At 36.7% G+C, this 12,387-nt stretch overlaps 2 protein-coding genes across 3 annotated transcripts; one reads left to right on the top strand and one right to left on the bottom strand.

Annotated features, from left to right (window-relative positions):
• Window positions 1-3,081: 3,081 nt before the first annotated feature.
• On the top strand, window positions 3,082-5,406 carry LOC141842164 (NAC domain-containing protein 105-like). The gene is made up of 4 exons (XM_074730386.1): window positions 3,082-3,175; window positions 4,019-4,198; window positions 4,433-4,704; window positions 4,860-5,406. Exons 1-4 carry the CDS (start codon window positions 3,148-3,150, stop codon window positions 5,364-5,366), a joined length of 987 nt encoding a protein of 328 aa, XP_074586487.1. The 5' UTR covers window positions 3,082-3,147; the 3' UTR covers window positions 5,367-5,406.
• A 549-nt stretch (window positions 5,407-5,955) lies between these two features.
• Window positions 5,956-10,193, bottom strand: LOC141839729 (serine/threonine-protein kinase SAPK7-like). 2 transcript variants are annotated; one of them, XM_074727548.1, is made up of 9 exons: window positions 9,979-10,193; window positions 9,802-9,876; window positions 9,607-9,708; window positions 9,392-9,445; window positions 9,204-9,296; window positions 9,002-9,094; window positions 6,879-6,983; window positions 6,674-6,772; window positions 5,956-6,496 (listed from the first exon to the last, which is right to left on the bottom strand). In XM_074727548.1, exons 1-9 carry the CDS (start codon window positions 10,096-10,098, stop codon window positions 6,158-6,160), a joined length of 1,080 nt encoding a protein of 359 aa, XP_074583649.1. In that variant the 5' UTR covers window positions 10,099-10,193; the 3' UTR covers window positions 5,956-6,157. The 2 variants fall into 2 exon arrangements, with proteins under 2 accessions (XP_074583649.1, XP_074583648.1); XM_074727547.1 differs by having other exon boundaries at window positions 9,607-9,876.
• Window positions 10,194-12,387: the final 2,194 nt, after the last annotated feature.

Genomic DNA, 12,387 nt, shown 5'->3' on the forward strand with positions numbered 1-12,387 from the left:
TGGAAGTTTGCATAGGATTCTTGCACACCATATGGGACCACTTCGACATAGACAAAGGATCAAATCGAATACCATCATCAAATGAAGAAGATATATTCTCATTTTCTTCCATTACTAGGGTTAGACTTTGCCATGTTTCTTAAGGAGAGGAGAGTTTGCTTCTCAAGTATTAACTTTGGAGGTTGTTGGATTGTGTCAAGAATATTTAAAGGCTAATTTGTAGTCTGCAACAATTATTTATTCTTTAATCATAGAAGAAGGTCGACACACACCACCACTAAATTATTCTTATTGATAAAAACAAATAATCATGTTAATTGCAAAATTAGCAGCTGGTTTGGTATGCCATTCAACTCAATCATGTGGTTTTCTCGTTGGCACCCATTGGATACCATTGGAAAGGACAATTTGATACGAAAGGGTGTCACTTTGTCTCTTTAATTAGTAGAACAAACTATCTAACAGAGTTTTTTTTTCTTTTCTTCAAGATATAAACTACTTGTGATTTTATTCTATGAGTCGGTCGGTCGTTAATTCGATCGCAAATTGACAATTTCATCTCAACATTGAAATAATATATTTCCTTATTTGCAGATATGAGCAGCTCATTACCAGCTGCCGATTGCTGGCCAAAGTTAAACTGAACATGTTAGATCTGCAGCCATGCCAGCACAGGCTTGTCCATTGATCAATGCGTCAATTACGCAGCAGCCGGGTACGACAAAAATGACCTGTTTTTAGCGACAAACATTGAAGTGGAACACACAAAATTTGGTCTTGCATATGATCCATTAAGAACAATAGAGTGCTTAGTTACTCTTTTAACTTTCTTGAAATTTTTGTTAAGGGAACTGCATGCCAAGGAATCCATGCAGATTGTAATGACAGAGAGCTAGCTGAAATCTAAGACTTTTATAAGAAATTAAATAGCTACGACTGCTGCTTTCAAGATTGTGCATGGTTGAATAGATTTCCAGCTCTAACACTAAACATGGCTAATTTTCCTGAAAATTAATTTAGATAATTAATAAATTGAATAGAGACAGAGACAGCAAGCAAATTGCAGAACACTGGAAAAGGTTACGGATTAAACAGGCCGGTTTACTGAAAACGTAATCAAGAACCAAACTCAAAGTTTCATATGCTTAAAGAGATGTTTGAATCTCACCGTTCAAGTAACTTGCAAACTTGATAGTCAAGGGCGAGCATACAGTAGTGATTGTGATGTCCAGCATGTAGAAATTGAAAGTGGTTGGCAGCAGAGACGGATCTACGGCTGTCCTGTACGTGGGAGTGTGGGTCGCAGCCCAGTCCAAATTTTACTTTATCCTAATGGAGCTGTGTGCCTCATCTGAGAGGCCTAACAGCACGCCGTCCACTCTCATTAGAGTCGTAAATTTGAATGGAATCCGTAGAATTAATACGTCTCTATCAAATAATTTAAACGGATTGAATTAAAATTTTAAATTGTGCTTGGGCAGATTAGTTTGGATTTTGAGTGGTTGTTGCAGTCAATCGGTTTTGTTTCCCCTTCTCTTGAGTGGGGTTGGTGTCTTGGCGTGAGGGCAATGCTTGCTTTGGATTTGGTGGCATCATAAACGAATCCATAAATTCAAAGCTCCTCGTAGCTCCACTCTCGATGTATCTATAGCTAGAATCCCTCATCTAAACTTAATCATACAAAACTCTCATACTAGAAAAAAAAATCATACATAGTTTGATTAACAATTAAGGGATTAACAATTAAGGGCCGGCCAGCCTCACGTCGATGTTTCATAAAGTGGAGTCTAATTAGCTTTCATAAACGTCAAGTTACTTTTCTCGATCACGCTTCATCGCCCTACAAAGAAATTAAGCATGCATGCGTGCTTTCCATCAATTCATTCTTTTAATTAGCTAGTAAATTAACTCATTAAACTATTGTTAATTATATTACCCTTCATAAATAAAAGTGTTTCATTAACTATTAGCGAAGTATTCTTTTCTTCTTTTTTTTTTGCAGAAGAAAAGAAAAGAATACTTCGCAAAATTTTTTTAAAAAAGTTAAAAATAAATAAATAATTTGGGAGAGTCGTCACATTGCTGGCCCCAACGTGTACTTGCAAGGACCATGGCCATGGGCGATTCTTTTTTTGTTTTGAACCATGGGACAGAAATAATTAATTAAAATATAATTATCCACGATCTTTAGTTTCAGATATTCCACTTTGATGCAAGACTTATTGGAGCCTTAATACACAAGACAACAAAAAATTATTATAAATCATTTGCACACCTTTGGATTTGGAGATAAAGATGCAATCATTGTTATTGTGACAATTGGTAAAGATGGATGCTAATGGGGCATCACATTTATTTAATTTGTTAGAAAATTCTTTATATTATACATATTTTTAACGAGCACAAAAATATATTTCTTTATTCGTTCATAAATTCCTAAGTGAATTTGTACACAAATAATAAAGAAATACTTTTTATTTTAATTTAATTTAGTAGTATCTACAATATAACTTAATAATATCGCAAAGATAATTTAGTACGTAGAATATTCTTATCTTTTAGTAAAAGAAAAAAGAAAAAATCTTGGACAAAACTACCATTATTTTTCTTGTGTGCAAACTGTGATTGGCTCAACGGTGCTCGCGATCACCAAGAATTTTCTAAATCTCTCCTTTTCTTTGCCTGAGAATTCTAAAACATCAAACAGTGTCGTAATCATTTGATCCGCCGACAACAGGAAATTAAATGCTGCAGCCGGAGGCGGTGGAGGTGGCGGCGGTGGTTGCTTGCCACTCCACTCGCCGCCGCCCAACTCGACCACCGGCCACCGCCTGCCATCTCCTACGTCCCTTTCCCTCTCTTCTCAATTTTCCACCCCACGCGCAATATAATTATACCACACCCCATCTCGACGTACGTTCTCCTTCCTCAATATGAATCCATTTATCCCTTCCCTCACACCGTTTCTGCTTTCCTACGTGCTTATATATATATAGATCAGTCTTTGTTGCTTCCCCTACTTTCTTATTCTGTTAGCTTCCAGTTAATTAACTGATCTTTCACCTCCTCGATCCCACTGCGTTTTGGAATCGGTCTCGGTTCTTGATCAGTCGAAACACAGGTGTTCAACCGAACTGAATTGACATCATGAATTGCCATGTGAACTGCTCTACTAGTAAGTACATACTCTTCATCTACATGATAAAAGTCTTCTCTAGTTTTAAGATCTTCAAATCCCTCCTCAAATTCCAACTCTTAGTATTTATTTTTCGCATCTGCACGTAATAAAAGTTTAATTTAACTCGACCTACACTTCTATCAGTACTCCTAACCCTAAAGGAATAGAAGCACATGCTTATCAATCACATCACTATTCATCTAAACAGTGCAAGAAGGTGCAGTGTCAAATGGTAACAGTTGGAAGATTGCATATAAATTGGGTGGGGGTGGGGGTGGGGATAAGGAGACAACAGATATTAATCCTAATCAAAGTGGATTAATGGTCGCAAACAATCATTAGCTTCTTATTAATTTGCGGCGCATGGCCACTGTAAAAGGCTGGCCATCCAAAGTGCCTTGGGATTTTTTATATATACACTAGGACTGTAGGGGACCCCTTTGCATTGCAACCATGTAGTGCACTCAAAGAAACACAACGCATGCTTCTACCTTAAAAAATGCCAATTTTCTCGTCTACTCTTCCTCTCCCATCAATCCTCCATATTTTATGGCCGACAGGAGGAAGAAGCTAGATCCAATTAATTATTTATAAAACAACAAACATATATAGGGAAAAGAAAAACATACATATTATAAATTCAATTGAACTAAACAAGCTAAGTGACATATCGAGTTGGTGAACTTATGTATGTGGTGTGTGGTCCAATAGTTTCGTTGTGTGGTTTTTTAATCTCTTTGTTGTGAGTCCAAAGTTTTCTCTGTCCCACTCTCTTTCTAGTTCTCAAATCATGTGTCGTCTGTGCTTGTAATTAGTCTTCAGAGGTGCGAGGTTTTGCAGGTGAGTTAGTAGCAATGGAGGAGGTGGTGGAATCTTGTGTTCCACCGGGCTTTAGATTCCACCCTACCGAGGAAGAATTAGTCGGGTACTATCTCGCGAGGAAGGTTGCCTGCCAAAGCATCGATCTTGATGTCATTCGCGATGTCGATCTCTATCGCATTGAGCCATGGGATCTCCAAGGTTAGAATTACATATCTTCTCTTAATTAGCTTGGATTTTTTTTTCTTTGACATTTATTGGTATTTGTAAAATTTCAAAAGGAATATGCAAGAATTTTTTGAAGCTTTAAACAAGCACTGGCTTTTGTGTTAATGAGGTTTACAGCATCAATTAATTGAGTTTTTGAAACATAAATACATTCCTATAGTACAACAAAGTGATGATTTTTCTTTGATTTATGGTATAAACTTATAGATAGATGCAAATATGGAGATGAGGAGCAAAGTGAGTGGTACTTCTTCAGTTACAAAGATAGAAAGTACCCGAGTGGTACTCGAACCAATCGGGCCACTGCTGCCGGGTTTTGGAAGGCGACGGGGAGAGACAAGCCGGTGCTTTCGAACTCCAAAATCATTGGGATGAGGAAGACACTTGTGTTCTACAAAGGAAGAGCTCCAAATGGAAGGAAGAGCGATTGGATCATGCACGAGTACAGGCTCCAAACAAGTGAACATGGACCTCCTCAGGCAAGTCAATTAATCTTCCATCACCAAAAAAACCAAGTTTAAATTACTTCTTCAAATTAAGATATATGTAAACTAGACTTGATCATATATAAATACATAAAGACAGGTGGTAGTTCTCAGTGTTCACTGAACATTTAGCTTAAATTTGCATGCAGGAAGAAGGTTGGGTTGTCTGCAGAGCTTTCCAAAAGCCAAACCCTAGCACTCAAAGGCCAGTATGCTTTAGCCCTTCTTACACCACCAACCTTGACGCTTTCTATTCCCAGTATGACCCTGAAATTCTTCCAGTAAACACCCACATTTCTTCTGACCAAACCCCTAATGGCTATTGTGGGATTAACAATAATTATATCCCTCATTTGGAGAGCCCAACGACTAATTATTTATCCACCAAGCAATACCTCAATGAAGCCAGGAATGTTGAAGACAACACCTTTGTTAATGGCAGCAAGCAGTTGATAGATTGGAAGATTTTGGATAAGTTGCTGCTGTCCTCCTCCTCTTCTTCACCAAAGTTTAATATTGATAACAATGATAATAGCAATATTATAAATATTAATGAATCAGGTTCTTGCAGTGCGATGGTGGATGAGTTTGGTGAAGAAGCTCATGAGCAAGGGCAAAGCCAAGTAGAACATTTCCTATCCATATTTGATGGCTGATAGATAGACATCATTAATATTACTTAATTAAAATGTCGTGTTGAGGCAATAAGCATGGTGGCAATAAGTTTAATAGCCACTTGATTTAACAATATTTGAAGTGTTAATTAAACTTTTACTATGCTTGAGTTTAAGTTCAAACTTGTAACTTGTGAATCATCAATTAAGAAGTGTCTGACTAATTCAGTGATTCTATTTTCAGTTTATCCACTTTTTTCTCTTAATTTCCTATATGTTGATTATCCTAAATGTTTTTTGCTCAATTATTGTTCGGCTATGGTAGCTGAAGACAGAAAAATCAACGGGCCGGGTTGTTGAGGAACACTTAATTTGCTGAGGTAATAGGTTTACTATAATGTCGCTTGAAAATTTAGAATGATACTTGGTCTTTGGTTTGACCTACAAGAAAGTATGGTTTTATGCCTAGACACATATTTTGGGCACAAGTTGTTTACTCCCCAAGTACCAGAGTTACTGAGTCAAAAGAGTTTAATCTGCATTTCTGCATAATCTGAGGATATAAATAACCTTCAAATTATATATAGATATATATATTCTTCCCAATCTGTAGAGCATCACGCATAATTAGTTGTGTTCCATCTCGGTGTTTATCTAGAATGGATCATTCTACAGAATGTTTTACTTAATCTACTGCATACTTCGAAATTGTAGTACAAATGGAAATAGCAAGAAGGCACCAAACTAGTAAACCTCTCATCATAATTTACAGCAGATTCTAACTAGTCTAGATATTACCACTGGCCAGTATCCTCATTATCTGGAATCGCACGTCAACCGATCTTGAATTCGCCACTAGCATGTATTGCCTTCACTGTCTTCTCATATTCATCATCTTCTTCCTCCTGCTCGTTCTCGTTCTCTTCCTTGTTATTGTCGTCTTCTCCTTCTGATTCATCATGAGGCCACCCGTAGTTTGATAAAGATCGCATTGGCTTTGGAAGTGTCCTGGCTTCTGCTAGAATCTCCATGATCTCGTCCACGCTCTGGGTGGAGAAAGTGGGAGCGTTGCTGTCCCTCTTATAATACAAAGCTTGTGCAGTTTCTGTAAGCTCCCTGGGCAATTTCCTCAGGAACCAAGCTTGACTTCTTATTTCCTTTATCGTAATCCTCTACAGTGCATTCCGTCACCAGATGTTTTGAAACAACTCGGGTTGTCAGTCAACCAGAAAAATCAAGAACAAACTGTAGTTCGTGCTAAGTAGATTATTGTAAAACTTTAGATTAAAATTGCTTTGGGTTGCAAGAATATTTTCTTTGACATTACTTTTCATATCTAAATGATATACCTTCATTGGATTGGCAGCAAAGATACGGGATATGAGTTGTTTGCAGTCCTCAGAGATGTGGACATAGTCTGGTATCTTGTATTGAACTGACATTATTTTCTGCAAATCCAAGTGTTAATCAAAGACTTTTTTTGGGGGATGGGAGGAGGAAATATTAGCTTAAAGGCAAAAGAAGTTTGGATTAAATGTTTAAGTGTGAACTTACTCTGATGGTCTTCTTGATATTTTTCGGATCGTTTTGGTCCTCAAATGGGTATGCGCCCACAAGCATGACGTAGAGAGTGACTCCACATGACCAGACATCTGCTTGCTGCAAAAATTTTGCATTGCACAAGATTAGATCCACAAAAAAATTGTTATTTCTATAACTCATAATTAGATATATCTTTTTAGGACAGAATTTCAAAAAAAATATATCAAGGATGAAAACAACATGCATTTATGCTTCAATCGATCCAACGGGACACTGGAGAAAAGTACTCTCAAAATAGAACATCATTTTATTTTTTTTCACTTTCTCTTAATTACCTAAACAATCGGATCCTTAGTCACCATGAGATATACACATGGCGATCTATCCTTTTCGATGACATGTATCTATTCAATTTTAAATTTACAAGCCAATAGTCAGTTGTTCTTTAATTTCCAGTATCCTATATTAGAATTGGCAAAAATGACACATGCTTGGCAACCTTCTGGTGTTTAGGTATATAAACTTATGGATTAGCATATTCTTAATGAGTATCTCGACATGTGCTACACTTATCACATGAATAAGCACAAATGAATAGGTGGTTCCTTTAGGAAAATTTCAGTAAGAAACGTGGAAAGGATATTTGACCATTTATTCTATGTTGATAAGGCAAACAAGTATATGGATGTTCTCCTTCCAGGTTCCTTTAGGAGAGATTTCTACTCACATGGTGGTGTCCTGTTTTTAATCCCTTCCACAATCTCAAATAGAAACATTCCATTCATCTGCATGCACACCCCCACCCCACCCAATTTATATGTAATCTTCCAACTGTTACCATTTGACAGCGCACCTTATTGCAGTGTTTAGATGAAATACTAAGTCTATTCCTAGTATAAGCAGCCAAACAAAAAACTTTATGGGATGGTGGATAAAAGATCCCCTACATCGAGAAGCTTCCGTCAGTGGCCATCTAATGTAATCACATCATCATCCAATTAGAGATGGGATATGTATCCAACATGTCAAACTTAAAAAAATCTGTCAAAAGTCAAGAAGCATTAAATCTTATTGGCTGGTACTAGGTCTCATCCAAACATTCCCACCTACCACATAAACCACAAACACACAATCTTCTTCCCCTGTTCCCACCGAACCCAATCCAATTTGAAGATGGTGAAGTAAACAAACGAAAGAAGACTTATTAAGTTATCCCAATCTTCACTCAACCTTAATCCAGTACATCTCTTGAACCGATCCATAATCCACTTGAATTATAACTCTTCTACCGAATCCTGTAATTAATAAAACAACTAGGTCCAAGCCAGTAGATATTCCGGGAAGTTGCTGTCGAGGGGCTCGCGCATGATTCGGTTGGAATCATATGTCTGTAAAAGGCTCTTCAATCTCCATTGCAAATTGTAATGGAGAATCATCTCTTCGTAGAATTTATTTTACCTTAAATACTCCGGCTAGCTTACTTGCCTCAAGAAACTTAATTTTTGACTAAACTAATTTCCTTGCTTTTGATAATTGAATCGTTTATTGATATTTTATCAAATTTCATTAGATATATATCATATAATGGCATTATATTTAACATGGTATTTCCATAAAAAATAGTTAAACTGAAATAAAATACAAAATAATATATATTAAAAATAGATTAAATCTATGGTTCAAATAACTATAAATAGAATATTAGCTAGTTTAGAAAAATATTTTGAAATCGAATCTCTTAGGATTTGAGACTTACTGAGGTACACTCAATTAAGTGTAATATTGCTCCGCGTAAAAGCAAATCACCTCAAATTACAATAAAGCCTCCAAAAGATCTTTAAAAATTATGAGACTGAAAAGGGATTAATGGAGAAATTTAACTTTATTAATATTCGAGAAGTACCATTTTAAAGAGTTATTTTATTTATTCTAATCAGACAAAAAAACTAATTTATTTTAAAATCTTAAATTAAAATAAGTAATTAAAAGTAACTCTAAAATTTGAATGCATATTTGTTGGGTAGGAGACTGTGGCAGAATTTTCAACATAAAATATCGCCCTTTTTACTAAAAAAACTTAAACAGCATAGTAATCAAACAAATAATTATCAAACGTGTTCGGAACAGAAAGTCACCTTCCCGTCGTACTCGCGGGGGGAGAGGACCTCCGGGGCGATGTACGCTGGCGTCCCCACCGTCGATTTCGGCCTCGAATGTAACAGCGACGACTGCCACGATCATAAATAGTATCAATTTACTTGTTTAATTCCTCTGGGACAAAAAGAAATTATGACTATACATATTTGTTAATTTCCAATCGAATGGGAAAGTTAAAACCTTGGAGTAGCCAAAATCGCAGATCTTGAGGAGCGGCGCTGGGCTGCCATCGAGCAAGGTGTTCTCCAGCTTCAGATCACGGTGGCAAATTTGCTGACAAATTCCATTTAATAGAATTAGTCATCGTTAAGTGTTAATATTTAATTTCTATTTATATGTGTGAATTTTTTTTTGAAATAATTATATACCCGAAAGTGGCAGTAGCTGACCCCGCAAATGAGTTGCTGGAAGAAATATCTCGCCTGTGACAAAAGAATCAATAATTCGAGAAAAAGTTCAGAGATTCTATTCAATTTCAGTCTCGACAGAGGACAAAAATTAAAACTAGAATATGAGAAATGCTCTAATATAATTTCCTTCTATTTTCCTGGAAAATTGCAAGGGAAGATTATAGTTGCGGAACCTCGTCTTCGCTAAATCTCCCGGCGTCGCAGATCCGATCGAAGAGCTCCCCGCCCTTGGCATACTCCATCACGATCGCAAGATGCGTTGGCGTCAGCACAACCTGGATCATAAAGTGAATCCCATCTAAATGAACATGATCAATGGATCCCCAAAAATAAAATAGCCGCTCTTCCATTACTCCTTCCCAGATTACCTCCTTGAAGCGGATGATGTTAGGATGCCGAAGGGAGCGGTGGTTGATGATCTCCCTTGCCACATTCTCATCAATCTACGCCGCTCAAATAAACAAATACAATAAAGCAAGAAAAATTGAATAAAAAAGGAGGGCAATCTGCTACAGATCAAAGGATCCAATCTGTTGAGGGCTTACCCGGCGACCGCGCTCGATGTACTTCATGGCGACGAGCTCCTTGGTCTCCTTGTGGCGCATCAGCTTCGCGACCCCGAAGTTACCGGATCCGATGTCTCGCACGACCTCGTACTTCTCCATTGCCCGATTTCCACTGGTCGATCGAGCGATCGCCGATCTCTCTTCTCCTTCCTCTTTGTTTTCTCTCTTTCGAACCCAGACACTGAAACAGGGTAAGAGCTTTACCAGAAGCCATCCCAAGCAGTATTGCAATATTTATAGGATAGAAGAAGACGATGAATGGCGTTATAACTTTATGGAACAATACTAGAAATAATACCCGCTCTGTTATTGGTCAAATATTATTTCATTAATAATATAAACCCATCGTTAACGGAATAGAATGTCCAGTTAAGATGTGTGTGTGTCGATGGCAAGTAAGTGTAGACAGCTTCGTCGCTACGTTGGTTGTCGAGGTAACACTCCCGGTTGAGCCAGTTGCCACTGCGCCACTGGTCGCCCTACGGCGGGACCCACTCGAGAGGAGCACTTCGTGTCGCACAATGATTGCAAACACAAACACTGGACAACTTCTCACGGTGAGCCAACACGTCGCAAACATGAGGTCATATGTCCATGGGAGGCAGTCAGCCGTCCCTTTGCGCGTTTGCTGTTGGAATCATGAGAACGCGTGCCATGCACGTGATGTTCAGGATGGAAGACAAATTTGCTATTTTTCTACGGAGGGAAATATTTTAAATGATTTTTATATTTAGTGATATCTAAAATTACGGCCGTAGATAATACAATAATAAATATTAGGAAAACGTTTTGGAGAGAATAAAATATTAATGTAAACTATCTCGGTTTTTTTCTTTTCGTGAAAAACGATATGTCCCATCTGGTGGTCCAACATTTTGAATCCCCAAAAGCATTTATTTCTTATCATATTATTTTAATATTTTAATTTTACTGTCAAAATAGTCTTAGTAGCGAAATCAAAATATTACAAGTGTAAATTCGACACTAATGATACTTAGTGGGACTTTTAAGAATCATTTTAAAAATTTCCCTACAATTACTTCTTTCAAATCGCGACAATAAAATGAAGATAGATGAGAGAGACACATGACACGTCAGAAAGGAATAGAATAAATTTGGTTACGTGTCATAATCACAACGTTCTATCCCGTGGATGGTTGAAATCAGACGAAACTAAGATTTCAGTGCATACAATTAATGCTACGTTGGATCCCATGCATTAACTTCGTGTACGCGTTCATCTAATCGACCATTTAGGATAGAGTTGCTGCGTCGGATGCCTCTTCAATTTGGGGTTTTTAATTTCTTTATAATTCTTTTTAGTAAGAAAAAAGTAAAATATTTGTATTTGTAATGCCTTTTAACCTTTCACAGTGACTACTTTTATATCAAGATTTCTATTTACAATATATATATAAATCAATTGGAACTAAATTCTGATTAAATGATAAGAATTTTAGTTAACTGCCTAAAAAGTCATTAATTGCTTAATGACTGCATTTACTCAATCACTTGACTTAGACAAGAATATTTTCAGTAGTCAAAATAGTCATAACACTTACATGATCAATCAAATTTACACACAAGCACCCTAATAACTATTAATTTGTATATTAAGCATGGAAAACAATACAAAATAAAATTTTAATCCAAAATTAATACAAAAAGCTCAAAAAAATATATTTAAGTGTACTTTGACTGAGATTTATTACCAAAAAACAATTGAGTGTCTAACAAAAATGGGAAAAAGATCTAAGAAAAAAGTAATTCACCCCATTATGTGGTTTAAAAATTTTTATAACGTTCACTAAAACTTAATTAATATTAAAAAATGTTCTATAATCTTTTATATTACAAATATTAAAATTCTATCGGATAATTTGATAACGAAGTAGGCTTGTGTCACGTGTAAAATTCATGGTTTATATGGACGCGTAACTAAACCACTTATTCACGCCAAGCTTTTGACTTCGAAAAGTGATAGCTCAACTGAGAAGAAATTCTCCATCAACCCTAACACATTGCTTATTGGTAGTAAACAAGAGATTAAGCTTGATTGACTTATAATCCGGTCAAAGTTGTGTAACTACTTTCCTGTCTCGTCCATGTCATTTTCCTACTTATTCTAGGTTTTGACTCTTAAAAATTAGGAATCAGTAGCCCGCCCGGGTGATTTACCCTGGCTGATCTCTGACAGTGGGCTATGCCGACGAGCTCAGAAATGAATCTTGTTATTTTACCCGGGCTGGCTCTTCTATTTTATTTTTTAAAAAAATTCTTATGTAAATTTAAACTGTTTCGCCTGAGACCCGGGCTATAGCTTGGATAAAGTAAAACGTGGCTCCGCCCTTGAGGATACTGACAACTTGAGTTGAACTAAATTATAGT

The sequence above is a fragment of the Curcuma longa genome, chromosome 11 (assembly GCF_044706935.1).
Source record: "Curcuma longa cultivar G26 ecotype Majalengka, Jawa Barat chromosome 11, ITB_CL_G26_1.1, whole genome shotgun sequence".
NCBI classification, from domain to species: Eukaryota; Viridiplantae; Streptophyta; class Magnoliopsida; order Zingiberales; family Zingiberaceae; genus Curcuma; species Curcuma longa.

Excerpts from the sequence above, each read along its gene's own strand:
- LOC141842164 (XM_074730386.1), top strand. The coding sequence starts at position 3,148 with ATGAATTGCCATGTGAACTGCTCTACTA. Across the intron at positions 3,176-4,018 it reads CCATGTGAACTGCTCTACTA|GTGAGTTAGTAGCAATGGAG; the intron begins GTAAGTACATAC and ends GAGGTTTTGCAG. Across the intron at positions 4,705-4,859 it reads GTGAACATGGACCTCCTCAG|GAAGAAGGTTGGGTTGTCTG; the intron begins GCAAGTCAATTA and ends ATTTGCATGCAG.
- LOC141839729 (XM_074727547.1), bottom strand. The coding sequence starts at position 10,098 with ATGGAGAAGTACGAGGTCGTGCGAGACATCGGATCCGGTAACTTCGGG. Across the intron at positions 9,297-9,391 it reads TCAGCTACTGCCACTTTCGG|CAAATTTGCCACCGTGATCT; the intron begins GTATATAATTAT and ends GGAATTTGTCAG. Across the intron at positions 9,095-9,203 it reads GCGATTTTGGCTACTCCAAG|TCGTCGCTGTTACATTCGAG; the intron begins GTTTTAACTTTC and ends TGATCGTGGCAG.